The sequence below is a fragment of the Bos indicus x Bos taurus genome, chromosome 24 (genome assembly GCF_003369695.1).
Source record: "Bos indicus x Bos taurus breed Angus x Brahman F1 hybrid chromosome 24, Bos_hybrid_MaternalHap_v2.0, whole genome shotgun sequence".
In the NCBI taxonomy this organism is placed as follows: domain Eukaryota; kingdom Metazoa; phylum Chordata; class Mammalia; order Artiodactyla; family Bovidae; genus Bos; species Bos indicus x Bos taurus.
This window is the reverse complement of record NC_040099.1, coordinates 33,153,233-33,175,046: the sequence shown is the minus strand read 5'-3', so window position 1 is coordinate 33,175,046 and position 21,814 is coordinate 33,153,233. Positions and strand designations below refer to the sequence as shown.

Genomic DNA, 21,814 nt, shown 5'->3' with positions numbered 1-21,814 from the left:
AATCTGTCCAAACCTCTTAAAATGCGGATGCCAGGACTCAACAGAGCACTGCAAAGTAGACGTGGTCTGACGGGACATTCCTTGGTTCCATCAACTCTTGCTTTTATCTCTGCGCCTAAATTAGAATTTGCTTTGACTCTAACCACACCACACTACTGACTCAGAGTCTGTGGTCAACTGAAGCCCTTAATGGTTTTTCTCAGGTGCTGGGCTGAGGTTTTTTCTTTCTCCGTCTAGGATTGCTGTGTTGTTTGTTTGGCTCTATGAATGGGTATTTGGACATTTGAGCTAATTATAATAATGCAAGAATGTGGAATCTGGTTTTGAAATACAAATCATAAACATAAGACAGTGTGGGTCCTAAATTTGGGCATAGAGTGTTTATTCAAAATGCCTACCCTTGGAGCCACACCCTCAGATTCAGTAGATCTGGAGTGAGGCCCAGATATAGGCTTTTGACCAGTCATGAGAGGTGACTGTGAGGTGCAGGTGCCAGGGGGGCAGGGCTCCCTTGGAGAAACACTGCTATAGCTACAAGATGCTGGAGGATGCACGCGACTGAGTAAGGCTTCAGCGAGGGATGGGCTATGTGATGGGAAAGAGGGGCATTTTGAAGGGTAGGCAATGAAGGAGAGAGATTGGAAGGCTGAGGTCAGTGGAGATGGTTGGGGCGTGGGGTGGCTGGGCATCAAGAAATTGGTTAATTTTAACCCATGGGGTTGCAAAGAGTCAGACTCAACTGAAACGACTTAGCACGCACGCCAAGTTTAATTACAATGAGAACAGTTGTTGACACAAAGTCAATTTTGGATGACAGAACTGTATTAAAACCCAAAGCTTCCCAACACTGTCTTCTTCCCAGAGAAAGCTCTTGGCCACCTGCAGCTGTTCTAATGGAAATAACGTGGAGTTGCTCGCCCTGGGCCTGTGTTCCATGGATTTCCAAGGTAGCACAGTCTGGCTCATGTACAAAGACCAGCCCTAACTTGTTACCCAGGAAGAATGAGGCATCTGGTCACACACAATCATTTGACTTAGTTCAGAGTTGAGCCTGAGATTTGTAGAACTTCCACATTTTATTTTTAGTTGTGTCACTTTTATAATTAAAAATTAAATGATAATTAACATGAAGAGTATGAACACATGTGTTTTGGATTACTGTGCATTATACTCAGCATGCCTAGGGGCATGTACAAAATCTGACAGCTGGTTTTAGAAAAGACAGAAACCCTTTCTGAAATTCAGATCTACTTCATAGTGTTTTACCAGGAAAAAAACCCCACTGGAAACTCCCTTGATATCAACATATCACATATAATGAATTAAGAAAACCTAAAAGTTTCCAACTAGGGCAAATTTTCAAGAATTTTTTATGACTGGGCTAGACAGAAGTTTTCAATTATAAAAATGTGACAGTTCAAATTCTTCTGCTATAAAATATTATCATGAAAAATCATATTGTGAAGACAAACTGATCTTTCTGCAGCCTCGGTTTTCTTATTCACATGTCAAATGTGAAGAATCAATGACTTATTTGAGAAAGAACCATAATTCCTCACCCAACCATATGAACTGCAATCATATGTTATATATTTCAGTGGCGACATCTCAGAAAGTAAACTTCCTGCCAAAGCCTCCTTAGAAATCTCTCAAGATTCACTAGGATTGGCTTAATATTTCCAATAATTCCTATCGCAGCACTGGGATTAACCCTGGGGCAGAAAAAAGCAAAAGAGAACAGGAAAAGTCATGAAGCACCTAGTACTGTATCCATTGTGATAACAAAATTTAGTGTCCCAGAGTAGAAAGTTACCAATACAAGAAAGAATGTAAGCCACCCCCTTGCCAAATTCTCCAATTTTTAGCCCAGGGTAAAAATGTCATGTTTTGAATTGAGTTCCTAGGACTATTCCTGAATCATTACAACTTAACCCTGTGAAACCCAACTTCTTAGGCTTGTGAATCTTGTAAACAGAATAGCAAACATTCATACTATAAATGAAGAGAAATCAATACTTATAACTGCTGAAATTCTTCAATAGGGTATAAAATCAAGAAAAGTCTCTTACTTTGGTCCTAAATTCAGTGGATGCTCCAAATTCAAAGAGAAATCTCACGACGTTATTATGTCCTTGTTGGGCAGCAAAGAAAAGGGCGGTTGTACCTGACTGAGAGAAAGAGAGGGGCTGGTTTTAAAAGATATTTGGTTACATTTCATTTGATTGACATGATTGCAGCAAAACAAAACAAAATCCTTACATACAAACCTCTAGCCTGAAGGGATTACATTTGAACAGACTATTCCTTGCTCAGGTTAAGTGACCAGTGTGGAGAATGCTGGGTTCCAGAAACCTTAAGATGTAACAAGGTCTGGATGAGAAAACTGGGCTAGAATGGGAAAATTCTTTTTTTGTTGTTTTTGCCTGCACTGCATGGCATGCAGGATCTTAGTTCCCTGACCAGGGATTGAACTCACGCTCCTTGCAGTAGAAGCGTGGAGTCCCAACCATTGGACCATCAGGGAATTTCCTCCTCCTCCTCATTTTTTATTTAAATACTTTTATTTATTTTTGGCTGTGCTGGGGTTTCCTTGCTGTGCAGGCTTTTCTCTATTTTCAGCGAGCAGGGGTCACTCACTAGCTGCGATGCAGGGCTTCTCACTGCAGTGGCCTCTCTCGTAGCGCATGGGCTCTGGGCATGTGGGATTCAGTAGCTGCAGCTCCTGGGCTCTAAAGCACAGGCTCAATAGTTGTGGGGCACAGGCTTAGTTGTTCCGAGCTATGTGAGATCTTCCCAGAACAGGGATTAAACCTGTATCTCCTGCATCGGCAAGCAGATTTTTTACCACTGAGCCACCAGGGAAGCCCCCTCGTCCTCTTAATAGACATGAATATTAGAGACTACCAAAGTGTGCAAACTCTGTGTGTCTGGATAGACAAATAAAGAAAACAATGGCAGTACTTCTTTAGGAGACAAATATTCTGATACTGCAGAACGGATTACATGTGAACCAAAGAAGAAGTCTGCTCCAAGCGTCAGTTCCACAGCACTGCCAGGCATTCTCTTCCAGCTTTCAAAACATGCAGGGTGAGGTCAGGGCCTCTCGTTGGCTATTTTTCCAGACTGGCCTGGCTCAGGGCATTCTAGGGACCATCCTCTTTGAAAGAACTACAGGGCAGGACCTCCAATAAGAGTGGCTCAAGGAGAACCAAGCACTCCTGTCTCATTTGGAGCTTGCCCATGGATGCCCGCCCACTGAGGTCTGAGTCACTGTGGACTGAGGTCACGTTCACTCTAGGTGTGACCCTGGATGTGACTCCACAAAGGTGAACTCATCAGGCCCTGGACTGGTCTGGAAATTCATGCAGCCTCCCCAGGCCTGAATGCCCAGCCTTCCACTGCTCCTCTGCATCGGACCAAGACTGGATCCTCTGGATGGTTGGGACTCCCTTGAATGAGTGTACAAACAGGCTCCCATTTCAGTCTGATATTCACCATGTGGTATTTTTTGGGGAAAACCTATTTGACACATGGCTGGTCAGAGAAGCCCTCTGTAGACATGGTTTGGTGAAGATGGCTGAGGTAGGTTAGCCAGTGAGCCTCCCTAATAACAGGTGGGTGACCCAATCCTTCTAAAAATATAAAGATCTCTATGAAAATCCTATACATTCTATAACATCTCATCCCAAGGGAAGAAAGAAGAACTGACTTAGGCTCAGGGTGAACCATATGAATGTTTAAGGAGGTTTGGTTATGTCAGATGCAACAAGGGCCTGAGAAGTTTTGTTCAGTTAAAGTACAACCAATAGTCCTTCCTGGGCCTTCTTTAGACACAACATGGTCTGCAACCTGAGCTTAATGTCACATAGGAAAAAAGCAACGATTAGAGTCATCCTTCAGTATCGGTAAGTTCTGCATTCGTGGATTCAATGAACCACAGAAAAAAAACTGAAAAAATTCCAGAAAGTTCTAACTTTTTTCCCATGCACCAGCAACTATTTACATAAGTGGGCTTCCCAGGTGGCTCAGTGGGTAATGAATCCATCCGCAATGCAGGAGAGCAGGAGACATGAGTTCAGTCTCTGGGTCGGGAAGATCCCTTGGAGGAGGGCATGGCAACCCACTCTAGTATTCTTGCTTGGAGAATCCCAGGGACAGAGGAGCCTCGTGGGCTACAGTCCATAGGGTTGCAAAGAGTTGGACATGACTGAAGCAACCAAACATAGGTATTGTAAGTAATCTAGAGATATTAGAAGTATTTGGGAAGATGTGTGTAGTTATATGCAAATATTATGCTACTTTATATAAAAGACTTGAGCATCAGTGGCTTCTGGTATCCGCAGGATGGGGGGTGTCATGGAACCAATCCCCCCAGATTTGTTGGGATGGCTGTACTCTAGTCCTTGTTGTTCAATAACTAAGTCGTATTCAACCCTTTTCGATCCCATGGACCGCAGCACACCAGGCTTCTCTGTCCTCCACTATGCCCCAGAGTTTGCTTGAATTCATGTCCATTGAGTCCTTCTTAGCAATTCACTACTGTGCAAACTTCACAGCTCTGTCACCAGCATTACTATTATTCACGTGCCAACCTGACCTACCTCTCTCTGGAGATTGATGTCCGCTCCCTGCAGGACAAGCTCCTTCACACAGTCTATATGGCCAGCGTAGGAGGCGACCATGAGGAGCGTGGTGCCGTGCTGGGGGGAGGAGAGACACGTGAGCAGTTAGGCCACCATGACATCAGAGAGGCACCTGGAGAAGAGGCTGCCAAGGTCAGCTCCTCCCAGGACTTGGCTGAGCTGAGCTCAACAGCTCCCACAGTAAAGAAAACTGCCTCATGAATAATCTTATAATGCAGACGATGCAGGAGAAAGCAAAATGACAAAATGCTGAGGCTGGAGTTTTCAATTTAAACTTTCACTTACTTCCATTACCGTCAGAAACACAGTCCAAGTGATCCATGGCTACCGTGTTTTGAGGCAGCAGCAATGGAATGGCCTGATTTTATGACTCCTATGAAATGATTCCTGAGCCAAAACACCATTATTAATGCAAAAAGGTGGGGTTTATGGGGTCGCACAGAGTCGGACACGATGGAAGCAACTTGGCAGCAGCAGCAGCAGCAGTCAGTTTTCTGAGTTTAAAATTCTTTGTCTTCAAACTGATTCAGGTAAAGATGCAATGAGAGACCACAGAAGTGAGAGTCAGGAGCCCCGGGGGCCACCAGCACATTGAGGGGCACACGGCTCACGATTTTCGGGGCTCATTTACTTCATCTTTAAAATGAGGAATTGGATGAGATGATTGCCACGGTCTTCGCTACCTTTAGATTCAAGGACCTGGGGATTCCCTGGTGGTCCAGAGGTAAGAATCTGCCTGCCAAAGCAGGAGACACAGATTGGATCCCTGATCTGGGAGGACCCCACATGCCGCAGAGCAACTAAGCCCATTTGCCACAGCTACTGAGACTGTGCCCTAGAGCCCCAGAGCCGCAAAACTGGGCCCACGTGCTGCAGCTACTGAAGCCCTTGTGTCCTACAGCCTGTGGTCCGACCAGAGAAGCCGCTACAAGGAGAAGCCTGCACACAGCAACCAGAGAGTGACCCCTGCTCTCCGCAACTAGACAAAAGCCCGCACAGCAATGAAAACCTAGCACAGCCAAAAGTGAATAAATAAAATAAATAAATAATTTTAAAAATGATTCAAGGACTTGAATAACTAATGGGAACCCACTGTATAGCACAAGGAACTCTACTCAATGCTCTGTGGTGACCTAAAAGGGAAGGAAAGCCAGAAAAAGAGGGGAATACATGTATACGTGTAGCTGACTCATTTTGCTGTACAGCAGAAACACAACATTGTAAACCAACCATACTCCAATTACAATTAATTTAAAAAAAAGAAAAATTTTCTATCACGGGCACGTTGGTCTCAAAATACAAATAAATCAAAGGCTAGAGGAAGCACAGAGCACTTGGACATTTCACAAAGAAAATTTTAAATGTCAGGCTTCATCTATATTAAAGTAAGGGAAGATGAATAAAACAAATTACCCCAAATGCTTCCTTATGGATTGCATTTCACTTCTCTAACATGGTCAACTGAGAAAAAGTCAGAGGTTGGGACAAAGGAAAAAGAGAATGAAGAAGTGGGATCTGTGGATGTAGGAACGGACACAAAGCTGGAAGTCAGGGGTGTCTGGAAAGGGGTGACTTTAAGAAAAAGGAGTAACTGGTCATCAACATGGTCAGTGGGTGAGACCACAATGAACTGGGGTGTTCCCACTCCAGATCTGTCCAGTATGGCACTGCTGCCCAGCAAGCCCCCAGTAAGACCAGATAACCAGTTCACAGATGCCCAAGACCCCATATCAGTTTGGGTCCTGGCAAAGAACAGATGGTACATTCAAACTGGGATAACTGGAAGAAAGCATAATAAAGGGACTATTTATAAAGCTATGCTCTGACTGTAAGGAAACCACAAAGAACAGAACTGAGAGGGAGGGACAATGGAGCTTCGATACCAGCCCAGGCCCCAAAGCATGAGAGGCAGGTGGTGGCTCCCTGGACAGACAGGGTGAGGGCGTTACTGCCAGACAGGACAGGGGGGCTAGACTCCCCAACATCCCTGTCCTCCCAGCCTCTGATTCCCGCCAAAGCTCCTATTGGCCAAACCCTACTGGCGGTCGGAGGAAAGCGAGAGCCTGAGGGCAAGCCAGAGACCTCTGACTCTGGGACACAGAGCAAGTGGGGAGGAAGTTACACGTGGGTCCGGAGATGCACCCTGAGCTGTCCTGCACCAATGCCCCGGGGGGCAAAGGGGAGCAAACTTTGATACCTCACTCGGGCTGGTGGCTGATATCACCTACCAAATTTGTGTAATAAAAGCTGGAAATGGCACACCCTGTTTTCAGGAAAACAAGAAGGCTCCTGTGAAAACATTTCTATTTAATCCCTAAAATAAAATATCTCCTCTCTCTCCTCATCTGAGGTCCTCTCAGTCCCCAGAGCTGTGAAGTCCTGCTGAGAACAGAGATCACTTCCCTCTGGAGGGAAGGACTCTGCAAGTGATGCTGCCAGGGGGTGGGAGGACCTGTTTTAGTTCCCCGCCATCACTGATGAGTGAATTGACGTTTGCAAAGGCAGAGGGAAATGAAGTTGGGTGGGGGGCTTCCATCTCTCAGCAGAAAAAGTCCAACTCCTTGATCCATGGCAGCCTCCTTCTACTCTGAATCACCCCCCACACCTTTTCTTCTTGGACTGGGCCAATTCTGATTTCCCACTGACCTGCTTCTTCCCCTACTGTGACCCCTCCTGTCTGATGCAGATAATGGTTTCCTCGATATGTTTCCCATGGTACTCTGCATAAGTCTGAGCACACTCCAGGAGAGATAGCGAAGGACAGGGAGGCCCGGCGTGCTGCAGTCCATGGGGTCGCAAAGAGTTGGACATGACTGAGCGACTGAACAGTAGCAATGGTGCTTTGGACTTTTTGAAAAGCATGAGGCAAGCAAACACAAGATAAAGGGGACAGCGCATGAAAAAGGGGACAAGCGCTGTGAAGGGCAGGGTGTTCAGCAGGCGCTCTCATGCCAGCGGGGGACAGCCAGCTCCTAGCATGCGGGTACTGAATGGACTGGTCCGTACACTGTCCCTACAGTCCACGTCCACGCGGCCGCTGTTCAGTAGCAGGCGGAGCAGAGTCAGGTTGCCTCTCCTCGCCGCCCAGAATGCCGCATTGGCAAGCGGGGTTTCCTTCTGCAGAAGCAAAATGAAACAGAATCTTTAAAATTGACCTTCATTAACATGACCACTGCTACGTAAACAGGTGCTGCCATTCAAAATGGAGAGTTTCCAGATGTGTCTGATCATTGGAAAGAGTGCTCCTCCCGCAGCGGGTCATTGTTGTATACTTGGCTATGGGATGCGGGTAACCCGAGCCCTGGGGCTGTGGCAGAGAGCAGGGTTGTTGATTACACAGCATTATTAATATACTCCATTTCCCACCAATGTCCTCGCTTTCCTGCCTCTATGTCTTTGTTCACAGTTTCCTTTTTGCTTGAAAGAATTTTCCCCCATCCTTCAAGGCCAAGGTTCTGCTTAACTGCTATTTCTTCCCTGCCACATTCCTAAATGTCTCTTATCTCTAAGCGGAGGGAAATTGCTCCCAATTCTGAGTTTACCAGCATCTTTTCTGTGGCTCAGATGGTAAAGAATCCTCCTGCAATGTGGGAGACCTGGGTTCAATCCCTGGGTCAGGAAGATCCCCTGGAAAAGGGAAGGGCTATCCACTCCAGTATTCTTGCCTAGAGAATCCCATGGACAGAGGAGCCTGGCAGGCTACAGTCCATGGAGCTGCAAAGAGATGGACATGACTGAGTGAGCGACAAACTAACTTTCTGTGTAGTCAATGCTTTCTACTCAATTCCAGCTGCCTGGGTAAACGCCTCACTCTCCCTCTACCAAAGGTTCTTTGATTCAGCTGGAACTTGCCAGGGGTTTCTGTTGAGAACAAAGAACTCTGGGCAGGAAATGTTGCTATGCGACCTCAGGTGGATCCTTCACTCCAGTGTGGGGTCGTTTTAAAGTTGCTAAGTTAACCCCGAAACTATGACTATGGAAGGAACAGAGGTGGAGAACAGTTCTCCAGAATCAGAGTGGCAGAGCTGACTGAAGCACCACCTCCTTCTCTAAAATGCATTGATTTAGATTTGCAAAGAAAAGTCCATGGTGGGGGCGGAAGGACAGGCAGAACCAGACAGCTCTGGGTTTCAGGCCTGGCTTTAGGCAATGGACTGGCCCTGATAAGTCCTGGTTTCCTCTTGCTTAGATGGAGATCACATGACATGCCCTGAAGTTTATGGTAAAAATTAAATGATGTAGGTTAAAGGAGGCTCAAGATGGAGGAGATATATTAGTATGTATACTTACAGCTGATTCATACTGCTGTACAGCAGAAACTAACATATAACTGTAAAGCAATTATACTACAACTAAAAAATAGATGTAAATTTTAAAAATGGTGGTTAATTGGCTAATACTGTATCTGGCATGTTGTATGCGCTTATAAACGCTAGTTTCCTTCCTTCTATCCACTTTCTTTACAAAGTTAGAACCAACGGGCAAATTTAAAATCAGAGTATTGCTACTAATGGTGAATTCACAGGAAATTTTTTAGTATTCAAATTAACAAAAATACTTTTTTTTGGTGGGATTAAAGCACTCATCTCAGGGCTTCCCTGGTGGCTCAGATGGTAAAGACTCCTCTTGCAATGCAGGTAGACCTGGGTTTGATCTCTGGGTCAGGAAGATTCCCTGGAGAAGGGAAAGGCTACCCACTCCAGTATTCTTGCCTGGAGAATTCCATGGACAGAGGAGCCTGGTGGGCTACAGCCTGTGGGGTCGCAAAGAGTTGGACATGACTGAGCGACTAACACTTTTTCTTCAACGCACTCCTCTGACCCAGAGAGTCTTATATGCAATACATCTTCTAAGAATATCGATACGTTTTCATATACAGACCTAGTGAAAAGTGAAAGTGAAAGTTGCTCAGTCGTGTCCAACTCTTTGCGACTTCATGAACTATACAGTCCATGGAATTCTTCAGGCCAGAATACTGCAGTGGGTAGCCTTTCCCTTCTCCAGAAGATCTTCCCAACCCAGGGATCGAACCCAGGTCTCCCACATTGCAGGCAGATTCTTTACCAGCTGAGGGAAGCCCAAGAATACTAGATTCCCTTCTCCAGCTGATCTTCCCGACCGAGGAATTGAACTGGGGTGTCCTGCATTGCCGGAGGATTCTTTACCAACTGAACTATGAGGGAAGCCCTAACAGTACCTAACTCACCTCAATAAGTTAAAAAGCAGACACCAACAGTTTTGGCTGCTCTGAGGAGCCAACACAGTGAAAGTCCAGGGGTGGCAGAGGGGTGGCAGCAGCTGGGGCGGGAGGTTTTCACTTGGGAAGCCCTTCAGCACATACCCAACTTAGTGTTCTTGTGCATTCTTGGATGAGAGCGTGGCCAAGCAGGGAGTGATAAGCAGATTACAAACATACTTGCAATGCTTTCCTGGCTCTGTTAGGAGGGAAAACAATTCACCTTAAATTGCAGGTGAACCATTTGCTTCCCCTTAAGGTGTAAACTGTACTGTCTCAGTTTTCACACGCAGTGTCTGTGGCTTTTACACCAGGCTGGGCCTGATGTTACTGCAAGAAGCCATGGCAGGCTGGTTTGACTTGTATATAAATCATGAAACAATGCCCCTTTAATAAGAAACACTGCACGAGGCCAGGATGAAGTATGGGAGGGTGAATCAGGAAGAGAATTTAATATGCACCATGGAAACAGCTCTGCTGGCTTTTCCGGAAACATGAGAACTTGAGAGAAGTAAACTGTAAATCATTTTCGGTGATTCTGTTTCACTTTAACCCCAAATGCCTTTCAAAAACCATCTGTAAACCACAAGCTTCTATGGTCATAATAATGTCTCCGACCAGGAGTCTCTCCTGCCTTTAGAATGGCCTCGGGGATTCCTCTCCTGCACAAGCTAGACATCCCCGTGTTGTAGAAGGTTCCAGAAACTGAGCTTTGGGAAAAGGTGTAAATCTTTCATTTTTCCCTCCAGGGCTTGATTTACTGGCAGGTGGAGGCATGAGAAAGTTGTTGATTTGGGGTAAGAGAGAGCCGAGTTCAAGTCCTGACCCTGCTGTGTCCCTGTTCTGTGACCTTGGGGAGGTTATTTAAGTCCTCTGTGCCCCAGGAAAGTGAGAATAATATTCATAGTGCTAGTATAGGCAATATCCTTGGGGGATTGGTTCCAGGACTGCCTGCGGATACCAAAATCTGTGGATGTTCAAGTCTCTTATATAAATTGGCACAGTATTTGCATATGAACTATTTGCATATAACCTACACATATCTTCTCATATACTTTAAATCATCTGTGGGTTACTTATGATACCCTACACGATGTAAGTGCTATGTAAATAGTTGCCAGTGAAGGGCAAATTCAAGCTCTCTTGCTTTGAACTTTCTGAAATTTTCTGAATATTTTTGGTCTGTGGTTGAATCCACAAATGCAGAATCTGCAAACACAGAAGGTCAACTGTGCCTCTGTCACGGGTTGTTAGAGGATAAATGAGGTAATATGTGCAAATGCACTTTGATAGTAAACACTCAAGAAATGTGAGCTCTAAAAGCAGAGTCCTCCTGTGCTTAGTTGCTCAGTCATGTCCGACTCTTCGTGACCTTATGGACTGTAGCCCACCAGGCTTCTCTGTCCATGGGAGTCTCCAGGCAAGACTGGAGTGGGTTGCCATGCCCTCCTCCAGGGGATCTTTCACACCCAGGGATGGAACGTGTGTCTCTTATGTTTCCTGCACTGGCAGGCGAGTTCTTTACCACTAGCGCCACCTGGGAAGCCCAAGATATTTCTTACCAAGTGCTTATTCCATACCACTGGCACATCCTCTGCAACACAGCTCAGTGAAGTGGGAACATTACTACCCGACTTCTCAGATGACGTAAGTGAGAACAACAAGGCAGGCTGCAGCCCCAGGCAGTCTGGAGCTCGAGGCTAGGCTTTCAGCCATCCCACTGCCCGCCTCCTGCAGAAGTCTCCTCCCGAGACAGCAAGAAACAGGCAGTGGCCTCCCCAGTGACCCCCTTCCTAACCTCATGCCAAGCTCCTCTTCTGCCAACAGAGAAAGTCCCCTGGCCTTCTCTTTACAGACCACATTGCTTGGTAAACTTCCAAACTTCCTCTGGGCACAATATGCACATAACCCTAAAATGCGGTTTATAAAGGGCAGCCCTTAAGCCTTGAAAGGAGCTGATGCATGTGAAAATGCCTCACACAAATCCTAAGGCACTTCACCAATCCTGTGATGACGATTTAATCTCTTTCTTGGTTTTCCGCGTCTCTGGCATCAGGTTATCGGTGTGATATGACGAGTTACAGCATCGACAGCCTATGCTGGGTAGTGCTCTGTGTCAGGCAGCGTGCTGAGCACTCCCATTGCTCTAACACTTTTAATTCCCAGAACAATCTCACAAGGTAGATGCTACTGTTCCCAATTTTAGGATGAGGAAACTGAGGCACAAAAATGACTTACTCAAGGTCATCCAGCTAGAAAGTAACAGAGCTAGGATTCAAACCTAACTCTGTTTGGGTCCAGAGTCTGAGATCCTATATCTTATACCCTGTGAGAAAACCAGGGCACAACCTTCCACATATGCCATCTTCTCTTCTCTTTCCCCAGCCCCCCTTTACTGCTAGAATTTTGGCTCACACACTGCTCATTAGCACACTACCAGAAATTAAATACAGGAAGGAAGGGGAGAGAAACACAGAAGGGAAGTTGTTACTTGCACAAACATGGAATTTTAATTAAAAGCTAAGAGGGGGTAGAGATCTCAACTGGCTTAAAAAACAGTTGAGAATCATGTGGATTTTAAGTGTGTACAATTAATTTAATCAAGAGAACACTGGCTTTGTTCAATGATGAATTTCTCTGGTGTTAGAAGCCACATTAAATGAGGAGATAAGAAGGGTGGAGAGACCACGTGCAGGAGGAGGTTTTTGAGATCTTACCGTTCCACTCTGTGCTAAATGGCTGAAATTTACAGAGTCACTTTAAAAACATTAACTGACCGTTAAACCTGTGTTGTAAGTATCATTACACTTCTGTAAATGATAGGAAACCACAGAGAAAAAGTAGATAATTTAGGGGACTTCCATAGGTGGGCCAGTGGCTAAAATTCCACCTTGCAATGCAGGGGAAGTTGGTCCAATCTCCGGTCGGGGAACTAAGATCCCACATGCCAAGGAGCAACTAAGCCTGTACACTGTACCTACTGAGCCCTCGTGCCACAACTAGAGAGTCCATGCGCCACAACGAAAGATCCCGTATGACGCAACTAAGACCCGAGGCAGCCAAATAAATAAAATATTAAAAAAAAAAAAAAAAAAAACACTGTGGGTTTTCCAAAAAGCTAAACTTCGGACAAAAAAAAAAAAGTAAGTGATTTATCTACCCAGGCATTCTACCATAGAGGTAGCCCTGTATAACACAGGTGTCTCCAAACTCAGAACTCAAGACCATGTTTAAAGTCTGTTTAACACATGTATGTTCAGCAGAGGCCAATTGATAGAGGTAGAAATAGTTCAGCGGTTTTCTGAAACGAGGCTATTTAGAAGAATACAGTGACTGCTAACAGGTACATAGTTTCTTTTGGGGTTGATTAAAATATTCTAAAATAGATTGTACTCATAGTTGCACAACTACGAATATGCTAGAAAAAAAAAGCCACCGGAATGGACAGTTTAACTGGGTGAGTTATACGGTATGTGATCTGTATTTCATAAAGCTGTCAAAAAAAATATATGGCTTTGTCAATTTATTTTCCTGTGGCTCATCCAAGTAATTTCAGATGATTGATGAACTGGAGTTGATTCTAAGATAAGTTACATACTTTCAGAACAAGGGTCGAAAGTATAAGTTCCTGTATGTCTGGCCAAGGCATGAGCAATTTCCACCACCAATATGGAACCCGGCATTCAGGGCTTCCCTGGTGACTCAGTGGTAAAGAACCCGCCTGCCAATGCAGGAGACATAAGAGACGCCGGTTCGATACCTGGGTCAGGAAGATCCCCTGGAGGAGAAAGTGACAACCCACTCCAGTATTCCTGCCTGGGAAATTCCATGGATGGAGGAACCTGGGAAGCTACAGTCCATGGGGTCGCAGAGCCAAACACAACTCAGCAACTAAACAACAACAAATCCTCTCCGTAAGACATGATTAAGAAAGACTCAGGTATTATTTTTTATCTAGTGATCTATGCTCTGGAATAGTGACTCCCCCTCACTGGGTTAGGGTCTAACTTATAGATTGTGCTGGACTTCTGGCAACCTCAGCCCAGAAGAACGAATCCTGAGAAGTTGAAATAGCTGTTATAAAGACAAAAGAAAAGCCATGACCAATCTAGACAGCACATTAAATAAGCAGAGACATGACTTTGCCACCAAAAGTACATAGAATCAAAGCTATGGTTTTTCTAGTAGTCATGTATGGATGTGAGAGGTGAACTATAAGGAAAGCTGAGGACCAAAGAATTGATGCTTTTGAACTGTAGTGTTGAAGACTCTTGAGAGGCCTTGGACTGCAAGGAAATCCAACCAGTCAATCCTAAAGGAAATCAGTCCTGAATATTCATTAGAAGGACTGATACTGAAGCTGAAACTCCAATGCATTGGCCACCTGGTGGGAAGACCTGACTCATTTGAAAAGACCCTGATGCTGGGAAAGACTGAAAGCAGGAGGAGAAGGGGACAAGAGAGGATGAGATGGTTGGATGGCATCACCGATTCAATAGACGTGAGTTTGAGCAAGCTCTGGGAGTTGGTGATGGACAGGGAAGGCTGGCATGCTGCAGTCCATGGGGTCACAAAGAGTCAGACGTGACTGAGCAACTGAACTGAATTGAACTGAAAGACAAAGTCAATGTACTGAAATCCATGAGTTTTCTTCCACAAAAAAGACAGACCTGCAATCTGAGTTCTTTTTACTTTAAAAACAATTCCAGCAAACATGTATCTCTTTTCCCAACCAGAACAAATTATCAGTTGCCTTTTCTAATGAGTCAGATCTTCAGATGAGGTGGCCAAAGCTGATGAGAAGAGCTAACTCATTAGAAAAAACTCTGATGCTGGGAAAGACTGAAGGCAGGAGAAGGAGGCAACAGAGGATGAGATGGTTGGATGGCATCACTGGCTCAAAGGACATGAGTCTGAACAAACTCCGGGAGACGGTGAAGGACAGGGAAACCTGGCATGCTGCAGTCAATGGGGTCGCAAAGAGTTGGACAGGACTGAGCGACTGAACAACAACAAAACGTTGATAGAGGAAATTTACTGAAGGCAAAGTGCTACCAGCAAGAAGAGACTGTTGACAACATAATGGAGAAAGGATAAAACGAGTCTCCTGGAGGTTCAGAAGCAAATAGTCCTACAAGTGGTGACTCTGAGTCATCGAGAAGAAGCTAAATTGTGGTTTCTAAAGCCCTGTTTATCCACCCACAGACTCAGCCAACAGCTGAGTCTTTTCAACGCAGGCCTTGGAAACAAAGGGCCTAGGGCCTCCAAGCCTTTCAGTCACCTACGAAAATGAAACAATGGCTCCAAAATCAGAGTCAATGAAAACATCATTCAATATTTACAAAATGTTAACATGTCAATTGCAAAAATGATTTTCACAAAATATTGCTGACACAATATTATCAGCAGGTCTGATTTTCCCACTATACAAGAACTACTGAATTGCACAAAAATCATGGGCAAATGTGGAGAAGGAAATGGCAACCCACTCCAGTATTCTTGCCTGGAGAATCCTGTGGACAGAGGAGCCTGATTGGCTGCTGTCTATAGGGTCGCATAGAGTTGGACATGACTGAAGTGACTTAGCATGCACGCATGCATGGGAGAAGGAAATGGCAACCCACTCCAGTATTCCTGCCTGGAGAATCCCAGGGACGGAGGAGCCTGCTTGGCTGCCGTCTGTGGGGTCGCACAGAATCAGACATGACCGAAGCGACTGAGCAGCGGCAGCAGCATGGGCAAATGTAAATGAAAGGTTTCTGTTGTTTAGTCACTCTTGTCTGAATGAGTGACTCTTGTACGACCTCAGGGACTGCAGCCCCCCAGGCTCCTCTGTCCATGGGATTTCCTAGGCAAGAACACTGGAGTGGGTTGCCATTTCCTTCTTTAGGGTATCTTCCCAATCCAGGGATCGAATCTGTGTCTCCTATACTGGCAAGTGGATTCTTTACCACTGAGCCACCAAAGAAGTCACAATTAAATATTATTTGTTGCTAAATAATTTTAAAGGCAATATTATAAAAACCCTTCCGAAAATGTACACTAAAAGTGGTTGTGAATCTTAGTTCCCCAACCAGGGACTGAACCTGGAGCCCAGGCACTGAAAGTACTGAGTACTAACCACAGGACTTACCAGAGAATTCCCAAAAGTTGCTAGTTTTTTAAAGATTCTTTTTTTTTTTTAATGTGGACCACTTTTTTTTGAAGTCTTTTTTGAATTTGTTACAATACTGCTTCTGTTTTATGTCTTGTATTTTTGGCTAAGAAGCATGTGGAATCTTATAGCTTCTCAACCAGGGATCAAGTCCACACACCCTGCGTTGGAAGGGGAAGTCTTAACCACTAGAGCACCAGGGACGTCCTGTATTTTTATCGTGGGCTGTGGGCACATTGTGGCACTAGTGGTAAAGCTGCCAGTGCAGGAGACGTAAGAGACACGGGTTTGATCCCTGAGTTGGGAAAAATCCCCTGGGGAAGGAAATGGCAACCCACTCCAGAATTCTTGCCTGGTAAATCCCATAACAGAGGAGCCTGATGGGCTACAGTCTATGGGGGTCGTAAAAGAGTCACATGACTGAGCGACTAAACGACATGATATTAGCTGGGGCTGCTGCTGCTGCTAAGCCGCTTCAGTCGTGTCCGACTCTGTGCGACCCCACAGACGGCAGCCCACCATGCTCCTCCACCCATGGGATTTTCCAGGCAAGAGTCCTGGAGTGGGGTGCCATTGCCTTCTCCAGCTGGGGCTGGTACACGATTAGTCACCCAGCCTGCAACTCTCCCCCGCTGTCCCTCAAATCTTCTCTCTGTGCCTTTTAGAATTCCTCTACTTTCTAAAAAAATCAACTGCCTTCCTCCTTTACCTAGCACCAAGCTTCCTGTCTCCCTGGGTGGGGTGTAGGGGAGGGGAGTGCGGGGAGGCGGTGCTGAACCTGCTCCCATAGCAACCCTAAGATGGGGAACGAGGTTGGACCCTCCTCACCTGGCTTCCAGACACCCCTTCTCAGCAGGTGTACACATCTCTGCTGCTTCAAGACTCAGGCCATCCCACCTTCTCATCCTCTGCCTCACCTCAAAGTAGCTGTGGCCTCTGGATCGTTTTTCTTTCTTCACTGAAAATGTTGGCACCTTCCCTTCTGCCCACCCCAAATTCTGAGTTCATCCTGGCCTTCGATCAGTGTCTCTGCTCTCCCACTTCTGAGAACTTCAGCACTCAGCTAGACCATCCTCTCCACGCAGAAGCCTTCTCAGCACTCCCTGCTGCCATCTTAAAACACTTCTGTGCTGAGATACTTGGCTCAGTCAGTAAAAAAATCTGCCTGCAATGCAAGAGACCCGGCTTTGATCCTGGGTGGGCAATATTCCCTAGAGAAGGAAATGGCAACCCACTCCAGTATTCTTGCCTGGAAAATCCCGTGGACAGAGGGATTGGTGGGCTCTGTAGCCTGGTGGGCTACAGTCCATGGGGTCACAAGAGTCTGACATGACTTACTTTAGTTTTAGAACTAATACTTCACATCCTGGGCTGGCCAAAAAGTTCATTCAAGTTTTCCCATAACTATGATGAAAAACCCAAATGAACTTTTTGGCCAACCCAATACCATAAAATTCATCTTTTTAGAGGGGGGTTTGGGGGAGAATGGATACATGTGTATGTATGGCTAAGTCCCTTCACTGTTTACCTGAAACTATCACAATATTGTTAACTGGCTGTACCCCAATACAAAATAAAAAATTCAAAACTAAAAAAAAAACAAAGACTGCCAAAAAAACTCCCCAAACCCATCTTTTTATAGCATATAATTCAGTGGGTTTTATTTTAATCTCAAGGTTTTACAACTATCACCTTATCCCAGAATATTTTCATCAACTAGGAGAAACCTCATACCTATTAACAATCACTCTCCATTACCCCCTTCTCCCCCAACTCCTGGCAACCACTAATCTATTTTCTGTCTCTATGGATTTGCCTATTCTGGGCACTTCATATAAATGGGGTAGGGGGGCTTCCCTAGTGGCTCAGATGGCAAAGAATCTGCCTGCAATGCAGGAGTCACCAGGTTTGAACCCTGGGTCAGGAAGATCCCCTGGAGAAGGGAATGGCAACCCACTCCAGTGTTCTTGCCTGGAGAATTCCATGAACAGAGAAGCGTGGTGGGCTATAGTCCATGGGGCTGCAAAAGAGTCGGACGCGACTGAGTGACTAACGCCATATAAATGGAACCCCGTAACATGGAGCCTTTTGTGTCTGGCCTTTTTCACTTAACATAATATTTTCAAGGTTCATCCCCATTGCTGCATGTATGAGAGATTCATTCCTTTTGTTGACTGAATGATCCATCATATGGATACACCATGTTATGGTCTGAATCTTTGCATCCTCTCCTCTCCGAGTTCGTATATTGAAGTCCTAACCCCACAGTGTGATGTCTGGAGGTAACTAGGTTTAGATTAGACCATGAGGGTGGAGCCCCCATGGTGGGGTTAGTGCCCTTACAAAGAAAGAAAGACACTGGAGCTCTCTTATCTGAGGATACAGTCAGAAAGTAGCTGCTTGCAAGCCAGGAAGTAGGCTCTCACCAGAAACTAAAACTGTCAGCAGCTTGATCTTGGGCTTCCCAGTCTCCACCACCATGAGATACAAATTCCTGACATATGTTTTCATTTCTCCTGGATATACATCTAGAAGCAGAATTGTGGGGTCATATGGCAACTCTATGGTTAATTTTTTTGAAGAATGACCAGACTGTTCTCTATTATTGCTGTATCATTTTACACTGCTGCAAGTAATGTAGGAGGGTTCCAATTTCTCCACATTCTTTTTTGTTGTTTTCAATTTCTCCACATTCTTTTGTTGTTGTTCTCAATTGCTCCAGATTCTTGCCAATGTTTGTCATTGTCTGTCTTGTTGACTGTAATCATCGTAAAGGGTGTGACTGTGGTGTCTTACTGCAGTTTTGATTTGCATTTCCTGATGGCTGCTGCTGCTGCTAAGTTGCTTCAGTCGTGTCCGACTCTGTGTGACCCCATAGACGGCAGCCCACTAGGCTCCTCTGTCCCTGGCTACTGATGTCAAATATCCTTTCAGTGGCTTATTGGCCATTTGTATATCTCCTTGGAGAAACTTCTATTCAGATCCTTTGCCCATTTCAAAACTGGGTTGTCTGTTTACTGTTGAAATGTCCCATTATCATTTAAAGATGATCAGGACTTCCCTGGCAGTCCATGCTTTCACTGAGGGCTCAGGTTCAATCCTTGCTGGTAAAGAATCCACCTGCAATGCAGGAGACACCGGTTCCTGGGTTGGGAAGATCCACTGGAGAAGGCATAGGCTACCTACTCCAGTATTCTTGGGCTTTCCTGGTGGCTCAGCTGGTAAAGAATCTGCCTGCAATGCAGGAGACCTGGGTTCAATCCCTGGGTTGGAAAGGTCCCTGGAGAAGCAAACAGCTACCCACTCCAGTATTCTGGCCTGGAGAATTCCATGGACTGCATAGCCCATCAGGTTGCAAAGAGTTGGACATAACTGAATGACTTTCACTTTCAGCAGAACCAAGATCCTCCAAGCTATGTGGTGCAACCAAAAATAATAATAATAAAAAAATAGAGATGCTCAAGTCTCTACCATTTTAAAGCAAACAAACCCTTGGCCAAGTCTGGATTCCCACCGCAGTCACTGTTTCCAATTTTTTGAAAGAGTTCTCTCCATTTGTGGTTCCCACCCACTCTCTTTTTAAGCTATTACAGTCTGGCTTCTGAACACAACACTGCATTGAAACTGTTCTCAACAAGGTCACCAGAGCCTGCCCTGTTACTAAGTTCAATGGGCACTTTTCGATTCTGAGCTTGTTTGATTTCTCTGAGGTATTTAATTCTGCATCCCTCTCCACCTTTATTCAAAGGCTAGAGATTCTTGGCTTAATGGCTGCACATGCTTCTGATTTTTCTCATACATTTCTGTCTGCCTTCCCCCGCCCCCCCCCCCCCCACCTTTTTCTCAATGGGTTTCTCTTATTCTGCTCATTCTTAAGTCCTGAGGTTCTTTAAGAATTTGTTCTCAGTCCTCTAATTTATAACCTTTAAATTATCTCACTGGGCAGCCACGTTCATTCCCATGGGTTCAACGACCATTTAACACTGCTCACTCTTAAATGTCATCTCTGTTTCCTGCCTAGACTACCCTCCTGGGCTCCCAGTTTGCACATCTGTCTAACCAACATCTCTACCTGGACTCACCTCCATCCTGAAACTTTACATGTCCCACACCAAACATTTTATCTTTATCTCTCTGCCCTTCCCTAACCCAGTGAATAACATCCATCACTGAATTCTGCTGATTAAAAATGTTTAAGTCACTCAACGTTTGTCTGTTTTCTTCCATTCTCAAAATCTGTGCCCTAGTCTGGTACCATTTAACAAGATGTCCCCAACACAGTCTTGACTGGTCTCCCAGCTCGGTTCTATTCTCTGAACTGTTATCGTTGTTTAGTCCCTAAGTCATGTCCTACTCTTTTGTGATCCCATGGACCACAGCCAGCCAGGCTCCTCTATCCATGGGATTTCCCAAGCAAGAATACTGGAGTGCGTTGCCATTTCCTTCTCCGGGGTGATCTTCCTGACACAGGGATCAAACCAGTGTCTCTTGCATTGCAGGTGGATTCTTGACTACTGAGCCACCCGGGAAGCCCAACCCCAAATTGTAGCCAGAGATCCTTCTGACGTGCAAATCTCACCATGTCATTCCTCTGCTTAAATAAGCTATTGTAAGAGCTGGGACCACACTTGCTATAGAGCCAGACTCACTAGGGTTTCAGTCTGAACACCATTCGCTCACTGGCTGAACGGTTGTGGGAAGTTACTTAACTTCTCCATGTTTTAGTTTTCTTACTTAGAAAAGGTGGTGGTGATGGTGATGGGGGGTGGGGGCAAAGTACCTACCATCTCGTGGTTCCTCCGGAAGACTCAGAACTTGAACCGTGGAGCCCCTGGATCAGAGTAGGGCACATTATATGTGCTCAGTACATTTTAACTAATATATTTTTAAAAACATCTTCAATAGAGGCAAATCAATGAACCTCACTTTCCCGAAATGAACCCGAAAATGCGGGGGTTAAACAAATGACTTTAATAAACTCTTTGGTAATCAATTGCAGCTCGCTCTGCGCTGGTCCCTCAGCTCCAGCGTCGAAAAAGTATTCCGGGAGGAAGCAGCAGTGGGGCGGCTGGCGTTCGGGAACACGGATGCAGGAATCGGTGCCGCAGCCCGGTCCCCGCGAGGAGCGCAGACCCAGGGCTCCTTCCCCGCCCCCGCCCGCCCGTTACCCCGGCGACAGTCCCCGCCGTCCGGCTCACCGCACCTGCAGTCAGAAGTGCGCAGAGCCTTTCCCGCAGAGCCCGCGCCCCCAGGTCCCCGGCCGCTCCCTCCCGGTCCCTGCAGGCCACCTCGGGGCGGCGCCCACCCCATCCTGCGGGCCCGCGGCGGCTCCGGGCGGACGGAGGGTGCCGGCCCCGCGGCTGCAGGTCTGCCGCCCGCCCAGCGCGCCCTCAGGCAGGCGCGGCGCTCACCTTGAACGACATCTTGCACATGTCCGCGGCCGCCCAGCCGGGCCCCGCGCGCTTCCGGCCTGGACGCCTGCACGGCCCTGCCTCCCTCCCTCTCCCGCCGCCTTCCGCAGAGGGGCGGCCTCCGCGGCGCCGCGCGCTCCCGCCGCCGCAGACCGGGCCGGGCCGGGTGCTGGAGGAGGGGGAGGGGAGAGGAAGGAGGGGGGTGGGAGGAGGGAGAAGGAGGGGGGACGAAGGAGGGGAGGGAAGGGGCACCCCCCAGACGACCCTCCCCCATCCCCCTACCCTCCCATCCCCACCCCACCCGCACCTCCGTACCTGCCACACAAACACTCCCAACTCCGCTTGCACTGTGCACACACCACACACACAC

At 46.3% G+C, this 21,814-nt stretch overlaps 1 protein-coding gene across 3 annotated transcripts in view; it reads right to left on the bottom strand.

The window, feature by feature from the left end:
* ANKRD29 (ankyrin repeat domain 29) overlaps positions 1-21,591 on the bottom strand; it is a 47,819-nt gene extending 26,228 nt beyond the window's left edge. The window contains exons 1-5 of one of the 3 annotated variants that reach the window (XM_027525907.1): positions 21,445-21,559; positions 20,818-20,864; positions 7,650-7,760; positions 4,602-4,700; positions 2,070-2,168 (exon numbers count right to left, since the gene is read on the bottom strand). In XM_027525907.1, the coding sequence (XP_027381708.1) occupies positions 2,070-2,168; positions 4,602-4,700; positions 7,650-7,760; positions 20,818-20,820 (312 nt within the window). In that variant the 5' untranslated portion in view covers positions 20,821-20,864; positions 21,445-21,559. Of the gene's footprint in view, positions 1-2,069; positions 2,169-4,601; positions 4,701-7,649; positions 7,761-20,817; positions 20,865-21,444 lie in introns of all 3 variants that reach the window. The other 2 variants (XM_027525906.1, XM_027525908.1) reach the window with 2 other exon arrangements.
* Positions 21,592-21,814: the final 223 nt, after the last annotated feature.